Source organism: Erinaceus europaeus, chromosome 4, assembly GCF_950295315.1.
Source record: "Erinaceus europaeus chromosome 4, mEriEur2.1, whole genome shotgun sequence".
NCBI classification, from domain to species: domain Eukaryota; kingdom Metazoa; phylum Chordata; class Mammalia; order Eulipotyphla; family Erinaceidae; genus Erinaceus; species Erinaceus europaeus.
The window spans coordinates 98,450,070-98,470,272 of NC_080165.1; the positions used below are offsets into that span (position 1 = coordinate 98,450,070).

Sequence of the window (20,203 nt, forward strand, 5' to 3'; positions counted from 1 at the left end):
AGAAGATGGCACCTGAAGAAAAAAAAAAAGGTCAAACTTATATAAATATAGGCAGATGGTTATAGAGATAATAGTTGACCTATATCTGCAACCTTGGGAGAACTACTGTAGCTTACAATGGAGGGAATGAGGATCCACAACTCTGGTGGTGGGAATGGTGCAGAGTTGCACCCATTATCTTGTAATTTTGTAAATCAATATTAAATCACTAATAAAATTGTTTTGAGGGCAGGGGAAATAGCATAATGGTTATGCAAAGAGACTCGCATGCCTGAGGCTCCAATATCCCAGGTTCAAACTCCTGTACCACCATAAGCCAGAGCTTACCTTTTTGTTGCCCTTGTTTTTTAAATTCTTTTTTAAATATTAATTTATTCCCTTTTGTTGCCCTTATTGTTTTATTGTTGTAGTTATTGTTGATGTCGTTGTTGTTAGATATGACAAAAAGAAATGGAGAGAGGAGGGGAAGACAGAGGGGGGAGAGAAAGATAGACACCTGCAGATCTGCTTCACCGCTTGTGAAGCGACTCCCCTGCAGGTGGGGAGCCGGGCTCTAACCGGAATCCTTATGCTGGTTCTTGGGCTTTGCACCATGTGTGCTTAACCCGCCGCAGTATCACCCAATTACCTTGTTGCCCTTGTTTTATTGTTGTAGTTATTATTGTCTGTCTTCGTTATTGGATAGGACAAAGAGAAATGGAGAGAGGAGGGGAAGATAGAGAGGGGGAGAGAAAGACAGACACCTGCGGACCTGCTTTACCGCCTGTGAAGTAACTCCCCTGCAGGTGGGGAACAGGGGGCTCCAACCGGGATCCTTATGTAGTCCTTGTGCTTTGCGCCACCTGTGCTTAACCCACTGCACTACTGCCTGACTCCCTGTTAACTCTTCTTTCAGCCACCAGGTTCCAGATGCTACCATGATGCCAACCGGACTTACCTGGACAGACAACCCCACCAATATGTCCTAGAGCCCCGCTTCCCCTGAGCCCTGCCCCACTAGGGAAAGAGAGAGGCAGGCTGGGAGTATGGATCGACCTATCGACAGCCATATTCAACGGGAAAGCAATTACAGAAGCCAGACCTTCCACCTTCTGTATCCCATAATATCCCTTGGTCCATACTCCAGAGGGTTAAAGAATAGGAAGGCTATCAGGGGAGGAGATAGGATATGGAGTTCTGGTGGTGGGAACTGTGTAGAATTGTACCACTCTTATCCTATGGTTTTTGTCAGTGTTTTGATTTTATAAATAAAAATTTTTAAAAAAGAATTACACATGAATTGAGGGTTCTTTCTCACCTGTTTCCTAATTCAAAGGAATTAATAAACACTAGTATTTCTATTACTTCCACAAATTAAACTAGATTTTAACATTAGATGATACTTAGTAATGATAAGGTATTTAATAGTTTCTTTTGTCCTATTTATTCCTCAAACATGTATATTCATCATACTCTGAGCAAAATTAAAAAAAAAAAATCACACCAGGAGGTAGCACAGTGGATGAATCATTGGACTTGAAAGCATGAAGTCCTGCATTCGATCCTTGGCATCCTAAGTGCCTAGGTGATGCTCTAGTTCTCTGCCCCCAACCGTCTCTCATTAATTGGGTTGTTGGAATAGTCATGATGCATTTTTGTGTAGAAAAATATGTCATGACTTTCCTGACAGCCCAGTAAATAAATATTCAAGAAAGAATTTAGAATGGACTTACCCAAGTTTCCTTGCTCAATTGTCAGCACCAACTCATCCATCACTACAGCTCTGAAGTCCAATTCCTCTTCACAACATTTGGCCTTTAATGCTCGTAATATTTCTTTTTGGGGATAGTCTTCCCTGATTCGACGATCTGTCAAAAACCATAACTTGGCAGCCACAGAACTACACATCTTGATCTGCTTGTTGCTCCTTTCCTTATATTATTTTCTCTTGTAAATTCTTTCTAGATGAAAGAGGACAAAATAAATCAAGAATCTATTTAATTTGTGACTTTCATACAAATAAATGCTAACTATACAAGTGGAATAAAATAGGGCAATATAGCATTTTCCTTTCTGTTTCAATTAAATTAAATTCTATTCTATGACTTGCTCTACTGGGAAACAGAACACTGCAGTTTTATAATTACAGCAGAAACTTTTCAGGTCATTTGCTGTGTTATATGTTGTCTATGAACACACTATTTTGACTGAGTTATCTCCTGTTTCTAAAATGTAAATCCCATAGTATATGTTACATTAAGTATCAGTAATATCCCTCATAGGCCACCACTACTACAAATTCCAGTTACCTATATTTGTACATCTATAGCTAGTTTTTATTCAATTTTGGTTTTGTTATACATATATATGCCATTTTCAGGTATGTAGAAAAACAATAGATGTTAGATAAGAATCAATACTGAAACAGCAACTTTGACAGTATGGGGAAAAAGTTTTAAATCATCAAAATAAATGCCAAAGTTACTAAAATTTTATTTTAAGAACAGCAAGCACGCTCTCTTTGTATTTATGCCATTACTCTTTAAACATACACACATATCTTCTTTCAGTATGTATGCACACCCTCAACATTCCCAGGTTGACTTTTTTCTATCTTTAGAAGTTTTTTAAAAGAGTCAACTGGGCTTGGATGATTATGCACCTGGTTGAGTTGCTATGCACAAGGAAGGACCCAGGTTCAAGCCCCTGGTCTCCATCTGTAGGAAAGGAGCTTCATGAGCAGTAAAGTAGAATTATAGGTGTCTCTTTTTCTCCCTCTGTCTCTATCTCCTCTCTGCTGTCTATATCAAAAAGTAAGAGAGATAAAGAGAGAGAAGAAAAATAAAAGAGGAATGGTTGTTAAGAGCAGTGAATTCACTGTGCAGGCAATGAGCTCCACTAATAGCCCTAGTAGCAATACACTTTTTTTTTCAAAAATTAAAATAAAACATATATAACTGGGGCCAAGTGTTGACACACCTGGTTGAGTGCATAGATTACTATGCACAAGGACCCAGGTTCAAGCCACTGTCTCCACCTCTGGGGTGTTACAAGGAGGGGTAGCCTGACAAGCGGTGAAGCAGTACTACAGGTGTTCTGTCCTAGCAAATAATAATATTTGTATAAAATAATGTATTGCACTGAAGTAAAAGATTCTGGGGTGGGGGGTGGGGGGTTCAGGTTCTGGATCATGATGGCAGGAAGACCCAGTGGAGTTTAATTGTTATGTGGAAAACTGGAAAATGTTATGCATGTACAAACTATTGTATTTTACTATCAACTGTAACCATTAATCCCCCAATAAAGATAGACATTTATAAGAAAGAATGAATGAAAGAGAAAGAAAAGAAAAAATGGCTGTCTAGAGTAGTAGATTTGTTATGCAGGCACTGAGCCCCAGCAATAACCCTGGTTCAAAAAAAAAAAAAAAAAAAAACTGCTGGAAACTGTAATTGTGCAGGTACCAAAGCCCAAGGCCCAGCAATAACAACAAAAATACTATACATAACTGTGTGCAAGAGTACCAGAAATGAATGTTCTCTTCAAGAGTTTGTGTCACAGCCAAGACAACAGATGAAAATGTTTTCCTAAGAAGAAAAAAGGTACAGCCTTTACTAATGTAGCCAGGTGATTTCAACAAAAGATAAGATTGTTTGGGCTGGGGTGCCAGGTGATTGAGCCCAGAAACTCAAGCCAAGTGAAACATGAACCCCCACCATTGACCTACATTTTCAGCTCACCCCCTCCAAAACAAAAACTTTGGGGGGAACAAACCCCAAATTTTGAATAATTCCAGAAAAAATGACAAATCTTATACAGGGAAGCCAGGCGGTAGCGCATCTGGTTAAGCACACAAACTAGCATTAGGATCCCGGTTCGAGCCCCCAGCTCCCCACCTGCAGAGGGGTCACTTCACAGGAGGTAAATCAAGTTTGCAGGTGTCACCTGAAATGTAATTGGCATATCGCACCAAAGTAAAAGACTCTGGGGTGGGTGGGTGGGGAGAATACAGGTCCATGAAGGATGATAAATGACATAGTGGGGGTTGTATTGTTAAATGGGAAACTGGGGAATGTTATGCATGTACAAACTATTGTATTTACTGTTGAATGTAAAACATTAATTCCCCAATAAAGAAATAAATTAAAAAAGAAAGAAAAAGAAGAAAATAGTAAAAAATGAAACAAGTGTTTCGATATACAAAGAAAAAAAAATTGCAGGTGTCTTTCTCTCCCCTGTCTTCCCATCCTCTCTCGATTTCTCTCTGTCCTATCCAACAACAATGACACCAATAACAGCAATAATAATAACAAAGATAAATAACAAGGGCAACAAAAGGGGAAAAATAGCCTTCAGGAGCAGCGGATTCATAGGGCAGGCACTGAGCCCCAGCAATAACCCTGGAGAAAAAAAAAAAAAAAAAAGAAAAAGAAAAAAAATCTTACACAGAAGGAAAGAACAAGGGCAAGGACTAGAGGAAGTAATTTCCATACAGATGAGGCAGCTTCCAGCACTACCAGGGTCTCAAAAAGAAGAGCACTCAGGGAAGGGGGAAAAAAAACTAGTATAGTCATGGGCTCTTTGGAATATAACTAAAATAGGCCTACTAACTATCTACAAAACAGAGACCCTCCCCCCCACTCTTCATATGAACTTTTCCAGCCTTTAGGTTCATAATTAGTCAACAATATTTTCGGCTTCATATGTTAACTCTCTTTTCAGCCACCAGGTTCCAGATGCTAACACCATGTCAACTGATTTCCCTGGGCAGATGACCCCACCAATGTGTCCTGAAGCCCCTCTTCCCCAGAACCCTGCCCCACTAGGGAAAGAGAGACAGGCTGGGAGTATGGATCGACCTGCCAATGACCATGTTCTGACCCCTGCAAGCATCAACCCGGCTTTGACCTAGCACGTTATGATTGGGCCCTCCTCAATCGCTATCGAATAGGCCATGGCCGGTGCACTGCTATGTTCCATCGCTGGGGAGCCAGAGATGACCCGAACTGCCCCTGCGGCTACAGACAGACTATGACCCACATAGTCAACGACTGCCACCTCTCCAGATTCAAAGGAGGTCTCGAAACTTTACATCAGGCTCAACCTGACGCTGTTGACTGGCTACGGAAGAAGGGCAAACGCTAGAAGAAGTGGGGACGCAATTACAGAAGCCAGACCTTCCACACTCTGCACCCCATAATGACCCTGGGTCCATAATCCCAGAGGGATAAAGAATAGGGAAGCTATCAAGGGAGGGGATGGGATACAGAGTCCTGGTGGTGGGAATTGTGTGGAAGGGAGAGAAAGATAGACACCTGCAGACCTGCTTCACCACCTGTGAAGCGACCCACTCCCTGCAGGTGGGGAGCCGGGGGCTCGAATCAAGATTCTTACGCCTGTCCTTGCAAGTGTTTCCTTTTTATAAATAGAAATTTTAAAAAGTAAAAAAAAAAAGAGCCTCCTCCACATGCACATTATTTTCTTATGATTTATTTTACTAGTAACATGAGAGAGAGGCAGAGAGGAGAGAAAGAAGTCAGAGCACACTCTGGTGGTACATGCAGTGATAGGGACTGAACTAGGAACCACAGGCCACACCACAGGGTGTGGTGACTTGCACTGCTGAAATCCTACAATTTTGTAAAACACTATTAAGTTACTAATTAAAAATATATTTTCTAAGTCAGCCCACACAACAACAAAAAAGTCTCCAAGTGCTCTTGATCTTTGGGTTCTAAGACAATGACGTATATTCTCTGTATCACATAATTGAGACCAAGTTGAATATTTCATCAGTTGCTGTAAATGTCGCAAATTAAAAAATATATATTGTATGTTTTTATCTATTGGATAGAGACAGAAGCCAATAAGGAAAGGAAAGACAGAGAAGAGAGAGAGAGAAAAAGAGAGAGAGAGAGAAGAGAAGAAGGAGGAGGAGGAGGAAGAAGAGGAAGAGGAGGAGCAGGAGGTGGACGTAGACACACTTGTGAGCACTGCTCTGCCATGAAGCAGGTCTCCCTGCAGGAAGGGGTGGGGGGCTTGAACCCTGGTCCTTGGGGCTTGAACCTGGTAGTGTAACGTGTACTCTACCAGGTGTGCCACAAGTATACAAGTCTAGTGCTTAAATATGAAGCTATTTCACCCACCCTCTTTTTTTTTTTTTTTTGTACTGCTGGTTGGTAAATGTATATATTTCAAAATAATAGGAGTCACAGGGGACATGGCACAGTAGCTAGAGTGTTGGAATTAAAAGCTGGAGGTTTACTTCCCAGTATGTATGTGCTAGAGTGATGCTCTGGTGTGTCTCCCCTCTCCCTCTCTCATTAATGAATCCACCTTAAATATATATATATAAAAGAAAAGGGGGTTGGCATGGGAAAATACACCAGTGTGGTGGTCTTCAGGACCAGGGATAAGAGAAATTGAACTCTGCCTTTAGGATTGGAAACTACACTTGTTTCATGGGCATTATTAGATATAAATCCTAGTGGAACAGCCTGGAAAATGGTGGGCAGCCATAGCAATGGTGGCTCAGTGTGGTGGTAAGGGTACTTGGGCACTGTGGGGTGCTAGTCTCTTCCTGTGGAAGCAACAATAGACCACTGAGCAAAGGAGAGGTAATGCCTCTTCATTCCTTGGCAATAAACTAGTTTTTGGAAATCACTATAATACTGTACTGGATAAGAAAAAGTCCAGGACAAGGGCTACTCTCATGCAGTGTCAGGGATTGAACCCAGAGTTTCATGCATTATAAGAAGCTCTAATATTGATACATTCCTGACCCTGGAACTAACGTGAAGAACGTACATTTGACCAATAAACTTTAGCATTTATTTGTTGGAACATCCCTGAAGAATTATTTTTCCCCTTTAAAGGAAGCAATTTTTGTCAAAAAAAAATTCTAAGTCGAAAATTACTCATAATCTCAGCAAAGTAAGAATAAAAAAGAACAATTAAATTTGAAAAAATAAGCATTCAAGTAAAGCAATACATTCAACTACTATTCAAGCACCTATATAATATTCTATTTAAAGACACCATGGTAAACAAAACATAGTCCCTGGACAGGGGAAACAGCACAGTGGTGGTTATGCAAAAAGCTTTTCTTGCCTGAAGCACCAGAGGTCCCAGGTTCATTCTCCCTAAACACCATAAATCAGAGCTGAGCAATGATCTGGTTAAAAGGAAAAAAGAAAGAAAAACACAGTCCCACGCTAGTCTTCATAGAGCTTAAAGTAATCTGATATTAAAATATCAAAAGTAAGAAAAAATATTCAACATCTCTGCGTTAGGAAAATGCATCTGAAATAACTCTCCATCCCCACCCTCCTCTTTTGTAAACTATAGAGCACAGCTCAGCTTTTGTTTAGGGTGGTGTGGGGAACTGAACTTGCCTCAGGAAAAAAAAATATTTTTGCATAACCACTATGGCCCAGGAAATGAAACAGTAGATAAAGCATTGGACTGTCAAGCATGAGGTCCGGAGTTTATGTTTCCTGGCAGCACATGTACCAGAGTGATGCTCTGGTTCTCTTTCTCTCCTATCTTACTATAAATATAATCTTTTAAAAAACTAATGTAAAAACACCTAGAATCACCAAAACAATTGAGAAAAATAAACAGAAATGGAGGTATCACACTCCCAGATCTCAAACTACATTATAAGGCCGTCATAATCAAAACTGCCCAGTCCTGGAACAAAAATAGAAATACAGACCAGTGGAACAGAACTGAAAGCCCAGAAATAAACCCCCACACATAGGGACATCTAATTTTTTTTATATTACAGCACAAAAAATTTACTGAAACTATGGCAATAAATAAGTGGAGGATTTAATTTTCAACTTTGAAAGATTTAATTCAAATATAGAACAAGCAATTAATATTCAAATGCAAAAGATGATAATTTTTTTAAAAACTTATTTACTTTTTTGTGAAAGAGGGACAGAGTATCACTGTGGCACATGCCATGCCCAGGGTAGGACTTAGGACCTCAGGAAAATCCTGTGTTGTTCTGCTGTGCCATCTCTCAGTAGTAACTCTTTTAATGAAACTCTGAATTCCCTGGTTAGGGGACATAGCTGAGTCTTTTGGAGCCCAGAACTTTCAGGACATCTAACTTTTGATAAGGGACCCAAACGATTAAATGGAGAAAGGAGGGTCTTTTCAATAATAGGAGGGTCTTTTCAGACAAAAGGCTAATAACAATAATAAAGAGCTCACCAAACTTAGCAATAAGAAAGCAAATGACCCGATTCAAAAGTTGGGAGAGGATATGAACAGAATATTCACTACAGAAGAAATAGAAAAGGTCAACAGACATGAAAATTGCTCCAAATCACTGATTGTCAGAGAAATGCAAATAAAAACAATGAGATACCACCTCACCACTGTGAGAATGTCATACATCAGAAACAACAGCAACAACAAATGCTAGAGACATTGTGAGGACAAAGAAACCCTCCTGCACTACTGGTGGGAATGTAAATTAACCCAACCCCTTTGGAGAACAGTCTGGAGAACCCTCACAAGGCTAGAAACAGATCTTCCTTATAGCCCAATAATTCCTTTCCTAGGGATATATCCTAAGGAGTCAAGCACACCTATCCAAAAACATATGTGTACACCTATGTTCATAGTAGCACAATTCATAATAGCCAAAATCTGGAAGAAACCCGGGTGCTCAACAACAGATGAGTGACTGAGAAAGTTGTAATATATATATATATATATATATATATATATATATATATATATATATATATATATATATATATATATATATATGAATACTACTCAGCCATTAAGTATACTGAACCCACCTTCTCTGACTCATCCTGGATGGAGCTAGAAGGAATTATGTTAAATGAGATTAAATCAGAAAGAAAAAAAAAGATGAATATGGAGGGCAGGGGTAGATAGCATAATGATTATGCAAACAGACTCTTGTGCTGAGGCTCCAAAGTCCCAGGTTCAATCCCCTGCACCACCATAAGCCAGAGCTGAGCAGTGCTCTGGTAAAAAAAATACATATATATATTAATTAATTTAAAAAAAAAAAAGAAAAAGAAAACCAGCTTCTTCATACTGCATGTTAAAAGAGAAAAAAAGATGAATATGGGATGATTCAACTCATAAACAGAAGTTGAGAAAGAAGAACAGAAAGGGAAACACAAATAAGAATTTGACTGAGTTTGGAGTATTTAACCAAAGTAAAAAACTAGTGGGGGGGGTAGATTTTCAGCTTCACTATAGGGGGTAAGGGTAGGGACACATACCTTTGGTAGTGGGAATGGTATTAATATATACTCCTATTAACTTATAATCTTCTAAATCACTAATCAATACAAGAGGGGGAAAAATAGATTGAATGTCTCAAACTTTTTGGTGCATAGACCCCAGTTCCTTCAATTTAAGCACTTAAGGTTTCAAACTGGTAACCTAATTAAATTTTTTTTTAATTTTTATTTTTTTAACCAGAGCATTGTTCAGCTCTGGTTTATGGTGGTGCGGGGGGATTGAACCTGGGATTTTGGCGCCTCAGGCATGAGTCTGTTTGCATAACCATTATGCTATCTACCCTCCGCCCTAGTAACCTAACTGAATTTTAACAGTTGGCTTAAAATTGATAATACATTTCTAATAATATTTTTTGAAATATTAAATCACCTATAATCTTAGATCAGGGAAAACAGAAGCAACTGGTCTTATCAGTATATAAGATACAATTATTTGTAAATAGCATTAAATGACATAAATCATGGTAAGGTTTTGTATGGTACAGTAAATCCTAATCATGGTATTTTTAAAGTAAACCAAATTCCCAAATAACTTGGGTATAACAATAACTATCTACTGCCTTCTTAAACTAAAGACAGCAAGAACCTTCCTTTTTCTCTATAAAATCCATATTCCCCCAGTTCTAGAACCTCTGGGACTTAGCTCATTTTCCTTCATGCTTCTCTCAATCCATAGCATTTGATACTGATACTCAACCAAATCAATGCAACCAGTACCACCTCAACATGTTTCCTTTGGACTGTGTCCAGAGACTCCAGGCATGGGATGTCAACCCTTCAGCTCCATTACTTTCGTGGGACTTTTTCAGACAGGTGCTGTCTTTGTTGATCTCACAGCAGCCTATGACACGATCTGGCATCGTGGTCTCCTAGTCAAGATCTCAAGATGCCTGCCTCCATGGGTGGCCAACACTATATCATTTCTTCTCCAAAACAGAAGATTCCGGGTGCATCTGGGTGACAAGTCTAGCAGATGGAGACTTGTCTCAAGTGGCCTCCCCCAGGGCTCTGTTCTGGCTCCTATGCTATTTAATATTTATATCAATGACCTCCCAGAAACTTCTTCAAGGAAGTTCATCTACGCCGATGACATCTGCTGTGCAACTCAGGCATCCAAGTTTGACATCCTCAAGGAAACTCTCACGAAAGACATGTCTCTGATATCTGATTACTGTAAAAAATGGCAACAAATCCCTAGCACTGCAAAAACAGTATCATCTGTTTTCCACCTACACCATGCCTCGGCCTCGCGTGAGCTTAATGTGCAGCTTGATGATACGAGAATCCGGCATGAAGCCCAGCCAGTCTATCTTGGCGTTACTCTCGATCGCACCCTGTCATTTCACGAACATCTCATAAAAACTGCAGCAAAGGTGGGCACGAGGAATAACATCATTGCAAGACTGGCTAGCTCCTCATGGGGCGCGAGCGCTTCCACACTACGACCATCATCTCTGGCATTATGCTATTCCACTGCAGAATACTGTGCCCCAGTATGGTTCCGTAGCCCCCATGTCCACTTGGTCGACTCCAAATTATACTCCTCCATGAGGATAATTTCTGGAACCATCCATTCCACCCCGGTTCCATGGCTGCCAGTTCTTAGCAACATAGCCCCACCAGATAGTCGTTGGGATGTGGCATCATCTAAGTTCATTTCCCACGTCTACGCTCGACCGGACCTGCCAATATACGTGGATATCTTCGCCCACCCTGTCCAACGCTTGACGTCTCGTCATCCAATCTGGTCTCCTACGCCTACACTGAACTTCTCTGTTCCAGACTCTTGGAAACAGAGTTGGCAGTCAGCTGAGGTAAAGAACAAACACCTCATCACAGACCTCTGCAAGCGTCAACCTGGCTTTGACCTAGCTCGTTATGATTGGGCCCTTCTCAATCGCTATCGAACAGGCCATGGCCATGGTGTGCCACTATGTTCCATCGCTGGGGAGCCAGAGACGACCCAAACTGGCCCTGCGGCTACAGACAGACTATGACCCACATAGTCAACGACTGCCACCTCTCCAGATTCAAAGGAGGTCTCGAAACTTTACATCAGGCTCAACCTGACGCTGTTGACTGGCTACGGAAGAAGGGCAAACGCTAGAAGAAGAAGTGGGACTTTTCCTAGCTCATAGGATTCCTCAATTCCATTTTGGGTGGTGCACTTCCTAACAAAGCCATAGAACCTAGATATAGAGAGGGCCCATAAGATAGAACACATGTGCACATGTACCCTTAAGTTAGGGGAAAACATCTATCTTAAAGTAAAAGTACACAATAGTTTGCAGTGACGCACTAAGTGCAGCAAGCAAGTACAAAAACCTAAAAGACTGCTGGACTAACCTGGTGTTTCTTCCTGGGCACGTGCTCTCTGGGTTGGAGAGAACTCGACCTGAGCCAAGCTAGGCTGCGGCTGCGTGGGAAAGTGATCAGGAACTTACGCAGGGCTAGCGCCAAGGAGAGACTCTGGAACATGTGGCGGAGGGAGAACGCAATGCCATGCTGGCTTTATTCATCTGCATTTATATCCTCCGAGGCGGAAGTGGTAGGTCGGAAAGGATATAGGTAGGAGAGTGGGTGGAGAGAAGGAAAGCTTCCATCTAACCAGTGGGGATTAAACTAATGCCCTGCAGGAAAGGTGGGTCTTCAGCTGTAGAGAAGGTTCTAACCAGTGGGGATTAAACCAATACCCTGCAGGCAGGGTGGGTCTCAGGTACAGTAGTGATTATGTAAACAGACCATAGCAACAAGCAATGCAAGGGAACCTGATAGAAACAGAAGGGGTCTTAGAAGCAGAATTAGCCAAAGGAGAAATGATAACCAACAAAAGACACTATAGGGGGCCAGGTGGTAGTGTACTGTGTTAAATGCACATAGTGCAAAGCACAAGGATCTCAGTTCAAGCTCCCAGCTCCCCACCTGCCAGGGATCACTTCACAAGCGGTGAAGCAGGTCTGCAGGTGTCTATCTTTCTCTCCCTCTCTCTGTCTTCCCCTCCTCTTTCAACTTCTCTCTGTCCTGCCCAACAACAATTAGGGGAGAAAAAAAAAAAGGTAGCTGCAAGGAGCAGTGGATTAGTAGTGTAGGCACTAAGCACCAGCAATAACCCTGGAGGCAAAAAAAAAAAAAAAAAAAGACCAGAAAGTAGTTAATCAAATAGTTTCTACTTAGACCTAGATATCCTTCTCATGTACTTGATATTTCACTTCCCTCAGTCACTCGAAGGCTAGCCATATCAAATAAAGGACTACAGAAGCTGATAAGGGCAAGAGACCAGCATATTTTAATAATGGCTCTCTTAAACACTAAGTTAGAAGAAATTGAAATCCAGAAATCAATTCCTTTTACTTAGCAACAAAAACAATAAAATATCTAGGAGTAAACCTAACCAAAGAAGTGAAAGACTTGTATACTGAAAATTATGAGTCACTACTCAAAGAAATTCGGGAGTCGGGCTGTAGCGCAGCGTGTTAAGCCAGGTGGCGCAAAGCACAAGGACCGGCATAAGGATCCCGGTTCGAACCCCGGCTTGAACCCCGGCTCGAACCCCAGCTCCCCACCTGCAGGGGAGTCGCTTCACAGGCGGTGAAGCTGGTCTGCAGGTGTCTATCTTTCTCTCCTCCTCTCTGTCTTCCCCTCCTCTCTCCATTTCTCTCTGTTCTATCCAACAACGACAACAACAATAATAACTACAACAATAAAACAAGGTCAACAAAAGGGAATAAATAAATAAAATAAATATTAAAAAAAAAAAGAAATTGAAAAAGACACAAAGAAGTGGAAAGATATTCCATATTCATGGGTTGGAAGAATTAACATCATCAAAATGAATATATTACACAGAGCCATATACAAATTTAATGCTATCCCCATCAAGATCCCAAGCACATTTTTTAGGAGAATAGAACAAATGCTACAAATGTTTATCTGGAACCAGAAAAGACCTAGAATTGCCAAAACAATCTTGAAAAAAAAGAACAGAACTGGAGGCATCACACTCCCAGATCTCAAACTATATTATAGGGCCGCTGTCATCAAACTGCTTGGTACTGGAACATGAATAGACACACTGACCAGTGGAATAGAATTGAGAGCCCAGAAATGAGGCCCCACACCTATGGACATCTAATCTTTGACAAAGGGGCCCAGACTATTCAATGGGGAAAGCAGAGTCTCTTCAACAAATGGTGTTGGAAACAATGGGTTGAAACATGCAGAAGAATGAAACTGAATCACTGTATTTCACCAAATACAAAAGTAAATTCCAAGTGGATCAAGGACTTGAATGTTAGACCACAAACTATCAAATACTTAGAGGAAAATATTGGCAGAACTCTTTTCCGCTTAAATTTTAAATACATTTTCAATGAAACGAATCCAATTACAAAGAAGACTAAGGCAAGTATAAACCTATGGGACTATATCAAATTAAAAAGCGTCTTCAACCCCACCAATGTGTCCTGGAGCTCAGCTTCCCCAGAGACCCACCCTACTAGGGAAAGAGAGAGGCAGACTGGGAGTATGGACCGACCAGTCAACGCCCATGTTCAGCGAGGAAGCAATTACAGAAGCCAGACCTTCTACCTTCTGCAACCCTCAATGACCCTGGGTCCATGCTCCCAGAGGGATAGAGAATGGGAAAGCTACTGGGGAGGGGGTGGGATATGGAGATTGGGTGGTGGGAATTGTGTGGAATTGTACCCCTCCTACCCTATGGTTTTGTTAATTAATCCTTTCTTAAATAAAAAAAAAAAGAAAGAAATATGCAAAAAAAAAAAAAAAAAAGCGTCTTCACAGCAAAAGAAACCACTACCCAAACCAAGAGACCCCTCACAGAATGGGAGAAGATCTTTACATGCCATACATCAGATAAGAGTTTAATAACCAACATATATAAAGAGCTTGCCAGACTCAACAACAAGACAACAAATAACCCCATCCAAAAATGGGGGGAGGACATGGACAGAATATTCACCACAGAAGAGATCCAAAAGGCTGAGAAACACATGAAAAAATGCTCCAAGTCTCTGATTGTCAGAGAAATGCAAATAAAGACAACAAGGAGATATCACTTCACTCCTGTGAGAATGTTATACATCAGAAAAGGTAACAGCAGCAAATGCTGGAGAGGGTGTGGATTCAAAGGAACCCTCCTACACTGCTGGTGGGAATGCAAATTGGTCCAACCTCTGTGGAGAACAGTCTGGAGAACTCTCAGAAGGCTAGAAATGGACCTACCCTATGATCCTGCAATTCCTCTCCTGGGGATATATCCTAAGGAACCCAACACATCCATCCAAAAAGATCTGTGTACACATATGTTCTTGGCAGCACAATTTGTAATAGCCAAAACCTGGAAACAACCCAGGTGTCCAACAACAGATGAGTGGCTGAGCTAGTTGTGGTATATACTACTCAGTTGTGGAATACTACTCAGCTGTAAAAAATGGTGACTTTACCATTTTCAGCCTATTTGGATGGACCTTGAAAAAATCATGTTGAGTGAAATAAGTCAGAAACAGAAGGATGAATATGGGATGATCTCACTCTCAGGCAGAAGTTGAAAAACAAGATCAGAGAAGAAAACACAAGTAGAACCTGAAATAGAATTGGCGTATTGCACCAAAGTAAAAGACTCTGGGGTGGGTGGGTGGGTGGGTGGGTAGAATACAGGTCCATGAAGGATGATAAATGACATAGTGGGGGTTGTATTGTTAAATGGGAAACTGGGGAATGTTATGCATGTACAAACTATTGTATTTACTGTTGAATATAAAACATTAATTCCCCAATAAAGAAATAAATTAAAAAAAAAATAATAATGGCTCTCTTAGACACTACCAGGCCACACCATCATCAGGAACTATAGTAAGGGAATCCTAGGATTCTCACATAGACATGATGGGCAAAGACCTCTAACAGATTCCTCTCTCCACCATTGCTGGTCATCTCCATCAGGAACAGCATCATGGACCCTCTTGTAGGTATCTCCAGGACTTTGCCCTCAACATGTAACAACAATGGTAAAAACTGTCCCACTCTCCAATGGAAGGCTACGTCAACAGACTACCAATCAGGGAAGACTTGTCTTGTAATGAGTGCTGCCTAGAATGTTCCAAGCTACAAACCTGGAATACAAGCTCAGACTGACAAGGATGTAGAGGTTATACAGGCTCCTGTGCTAAGTGTGAATAGACATGGACCCTAGGTCATATTGATGGGGTTGACAATTAATGGTCTTTATGTACTTTTCCCGTATTTGGGAGCTACTTTTTGCCCTGACCTAGCTTTCCAGTCCCATTCCCAACTCTAACACCATCTTCCTAGACAATACTTTTAGCCTAGCTATACGTTAGCTGTCAGACTCAGGCAAAAATTAGTAAAGGCATGGGCCCCTTGGAATATACCTAAAATAGACTTCCTAGCTTCTTAAGACCCCAAATATAGAGACCACAAATCTCATCTGCTATTTTCTTACCTTTAGGTTCCTAATTATTAAACAATTTGTTCTGCTTTATATTTTAATGCTTTTTCAGCCACCAAGTTACAAATGCTATCATGATGCCAAGTTGACTTCCCTGGGCAGACAACCTCACCAGTGTGTCCTGGAACCCCACCTCTCCAGAACCCTGCCCCACTAGTGTCGTTCTGCGCCGCGGAGAAGAGAGAGAGCAGGTCCGGAGCAAAGAGGGAACACAAATCTTTATTTGTGCTGGCACCTCAGAGTTGGGTGCGAGAGAAGCAGGTTGGGCCACGTGGAGTTAGCGAAAATGGCCGCCTCATGCATTAACCTTTCCTGCGTCTAATACTGAAGTGAAGCGCAGGTGAGAGAACGAGGTGCGGAAGAAGGGCTTTTATAGGAGTAGCTTTCACGAGAATGGGAAGGGGGAGGAGTAACCAAAGCACTCCAAATATCACAGGGAAATAGACAATGCCCTGAGGGCACAACATGGCACAACAGGCACTCCGAGAATGTCCCAACTCTTGCGGGAACTAGCAGTAGCCTGAGGGGACAACATGGCCGATGTGACTGCATCTGCACAATTTCCCAGCACACTAGGGAAAGATAGAGACAGGCTGGGGGTATGGATTGATCTGCCAATGCCTATGTGCAGCAGAGAAGCAATACAAAAGTCAGACCTCCACCCTTCTGAATCTCCCTTCGGAAGATGTAACACTCTCTACCATTGTTGATCCAGGTTGAGGGCAAGGTCCTGTGGGGGCCAACAAAGGGGTCTATTTTGCTGTTCCTGATAGAAATGACCAGTAACAATAGAGAGAGGGATTGATTTGAGTCCTAGGCCCATCAAGTCCGTTTGGGAGACTCAGGACTCCCTGATTATGGCCCCAGCTGGTGGAATGGTCTGATAGTGACTCAAGAGTCATCGTTAAAGTATGCCATTCTCTTGCCCTTATTCAGCTTTTGCAGTCCTTGCTTTTCTAAGGTTAGCTTTGGAGTGAGTGAGAGAACTGTAACAGGAAGTAGGTGAGGAGGGTATCTAAGTGTACACTATTTCATTATGAACTTGATACTGACACACTACAGACTATTGTTTGCTTTTAGGTATAATATTTTGCCCTAATTTATGGATACATATGAACATATGTTCTATCTTACAGGAACTGGTCTATATCTAGGTTTTGGGACTTTGTTAGGAAGTGAACCTCCTGGAATGGAATTAGAGAATACCATGAAAGGAAAGGTGATGAGGGTGAAGGGTTGGCAATCCAGGACTGATGTCTCTAGACACGGTCTGAAGTGAAGCATGCTGAGATGGTACTTATTGCATTGATTAGGTTGGAATCAGCAGATGCAATATCATTTGGCCTGATTTGAGAGAAGCATGCAGGGAAGTGAGCCGCACCCCAGAGGTTCCAGGATTGGGAGAAACATAGGCTCTACAGAGGAAGTGGGAGATTCCTGCTGTCTTAAGGTTTAAGAAGACAATCTTTATTTCAGTAATCACATTGTTTGGAAATTGGGTTAACTTTGAAGAATCCCTTTGTTAGGATTTGCTGTATCATACACACCCTCACCATATTTTATGTTCTTTGACATTATTTGCATATAGCTATGCCACCCGTTGCTTTTGTTGTCCCTGGACTAAGCTTTGAAGAGAGTCAACATATCAAAGGCTCAGCCTATGTATTAAAAAGACTCAGTCCGGGAGTATGAATCGACCAGTCAATGCCAATGTTCAGTGGGGAAACAAATACAGAAGCCAGAACTTCCAGCTTCTGCAGCCCACAATGACCTTGGGTCCATACTCCCAGAGGGATAAAGAATGGGAAAGCTATCAGGGGAGGGGATGGGATATAGAGATCTGGTGGTGGGAATTGTGTGGAGTTGTACCCCTCCTATCCTATGGTTTTGTTAGTGTCTCCTTTTTTAAATAAATAAATAAATAAATACTCTGTGCTTTAAAAAGTTTGAGATATTTAATCAATTTTACCTTCTCATATTAATTAGTGATTTATATGACTACAATTTAATAGGAGTGTACATAAACACCATTCCCACCACCAAAATACTGTGCCTCATCCCCTTCCCCCCACCCCCCCAACCCCTGCCCCGTAAAGCTGAACATCCACTCTCACCCTACTACAAATTTAGTCAGATACTGCTTTGAGTTTCCCTTTCTGTTATCCTTTCTCAACTTCTGTTTATGAGTGGGATCATCCCATACTCATCTTTATCTTTCTGACTTAGCTCACTTAACATAATTCCTTCTAGCTCCATCCAAAATGGGTCAGAGAAGGTGGGTTCATTGTTCTTAATAGCTGAGTAGTATTCCATTGTGTATATATACCACAGCTTTCTCAGCCATTCATCTGTTGTTAGACACCTGGGTTGTTTCCAGGTTTTAGCTATTACGAAATGTGCTTCTATGAACATAGGTATACAAATATCTTTTGGGTTGGGTATTATGGAGTCCTTGGGGTATATGCCCAGGAGAAGAATTACTGGGTCATATGGAAGGTCCATGTCTAGCCTTGTGAGAGTTCTCCAGACTGCACAGAGGCTGGACCAATTTACATTCCCACCAGCAGTGCAGAAGGGTTCCTCTGTCCCCACAGCCTCTCCAGCATTTGTTGCTGCTGTCCTTTTTGATGTATGCCATTCTCACAGGAGTGAGTGGTATCTCAATGTTGTCTTTATTTGCACTTCTCTGACAATCAGCGACCTGGAGCAATTTTTCATATGTTTGTTAGCCTTTTGGATCTCCTCTGTAGTGAATGTTTTGTTCATATCCTCTGCCCAGTTTTGGATGGGGTCATTTGCTTTCTTGTTGCTAAGTTTGCTGAGCTCTTTATATATTCTGGTGATTAGTCTCTTGTCTGATGTATGGCATGTGAAGATCTTTTCCCATTCTGTGAGGGGTCTCTTTTTTTGTGTGTGATAGTTTCTTTGGCTGTGCAGAAGCTTTTCAATTTAATGTAGTCCCATTGGTTTGTTTCTGCTTTAGTCTTCCTTGCAACTGGGTTTGTTTCATCAAAGATGTCCTTGAGGTTTAGGTGGTAAAGTGTTCCACCAATGTTTTCCTCTAAGTATTTTACGGTTTCTGGTCTAACATCCAGGTCCTTGATCCATTTGGAGTTGATTTTTGTTTCTGGTGAGATAAGGTGGTTCAGTTTTTATTCTTCTGCATGTTTCAACCCAGTTTTTCCAGTACCATTTATTGAAGAGAGCCTCTTTCTTCCATTTAGTACTTTGAGCCCCCTTATTAAAGATTAGATGTCCATAGGTGTGGGGATTTAGTTCTGGGCTTTCAATTCTGTTCCTCTGGTCTGTGTGCCTATTTTTTTTTTCCCAGTACCAGGCTGTTTTAATGATGATGGCCTTATAAGTTTGAGGTCTGGGAGTTTGATGCCTCCATTTCTGTTTCTTTTCCTCAAGATTGTTAAGGCAATTCTAGATGTTTTCTGGTTCCAGATAAATGACTGTAGTTTTTGTTCTATTCTCTTAAAGAATAAGCTTGGTGGAACTTTGATGGGTATTGCATTAAATTTGTATATGGCTCTGGGTAGAATATTCATTTTGATATTTATTTTTCCAATCCATGAGGATGGTATGTCTTTCCATTTCTTGGTATCATTTTCTATTTCCTTGAATAGTCCTAGTTTTCAGTACACAAGTCTTTCACTTCTTTGGTCAGCTTTATTCCTAGATATTTTATTGATTTTTCTGCAACAGTGAATGGGAGTGATTTCTGTATGTCTTCTTCAGATTTAGTGTTTGCATAAAGAAATGCCACTGACTTTTGTACATTGATTTTGTAGCCTGACCTTGCTATATTGCCTAATACCTTCCAGTAGTGTTTTGCTGGTTTCCTTAGGTTATCCTATGTATACTATCATATCATCTGCAAATAGTGAGAGCTTGATTGTTTCCCTTCCAATCTATATTCCTTTGATTTCTTTCTTTTGCCTGATTGATATGGCAATACTATGTTGAAGAGTAATGGTGATAGTAGACAGCCCTGTCTAGTCCCCGATCTGAGGGGGAATGCTTTCTGCTTCTGTCCATTGAGCATGATGTTGGCTGTAGGTCTGCTATATACGAACTCCACTATCTTGAGGAATTTCTCATCTATTCCCATTTTTTGTAGTGTTTTGAGCATGAATGGGTATTGGATTTTGTCAAAGGCTTTCTCTGCATCTATTGAGATAATCATGTGGTTTTTGGTTTTGCTTTTATTGATGTGGTGAATGATATTGATTGACTTATGTATGTTGAACCAGTCTTGCATTCCTGGGATAAATCCCACTTGGTCGTGATGAACAATCTTTTTGATATACTGCTGTATCTGGTTGGTCAGGATATTGTTTAATATTTTTGCATCTATGTTCATCAGACATATTGGTCTGTAGTTTTCCCTTTTTGTTGTGTCCCTATCTGCTATTGGCAGGTGATGTTGGCT

General features: G+C 41.1%; 1 protein-coding gene and 1 long non-coding RNA gene across 8 annotated transcripts in view; both read right to left on the reverse strand.

Moving 5' to 3' along the window:
• Positions 1 to 20,203, reverse strand: part of LOC132538121 (uncharacterized) — a 350,189-nt gene that overhangs the window by 282,954 nt on the left and 47,032 nt on the right. The gene's annotated exons all lie outside the window — the stretch shown is intronic.
• RIMKLB (ribosomal modification protein rimK like family member B) overlaps positions 1 to 20,203 on the reverse strand; it is a 63,549-nt gene that overhangs the window by 26,198 nt on the left and 17,148 nt on the right. For all 7 annotated transcript variants that reach the window (XR_009549532.1, XR_009549531.1, XR_009549530.1 and 4 more), the window contains exon 2: positions 1,713 to 1,940. Coding sequence is in view for 1 of the 7 variants with exons in the window: in XM_060190113.1 (XP_060046096.1) it covers positions 1,713 to 1,887 (175 nt within the window). In the remaining 6 variants the exon portion in view is untranslated. The remainder of the gene's footprint in view (positions 1 to 1,712; positions 1,941 to 20,203) is intronic.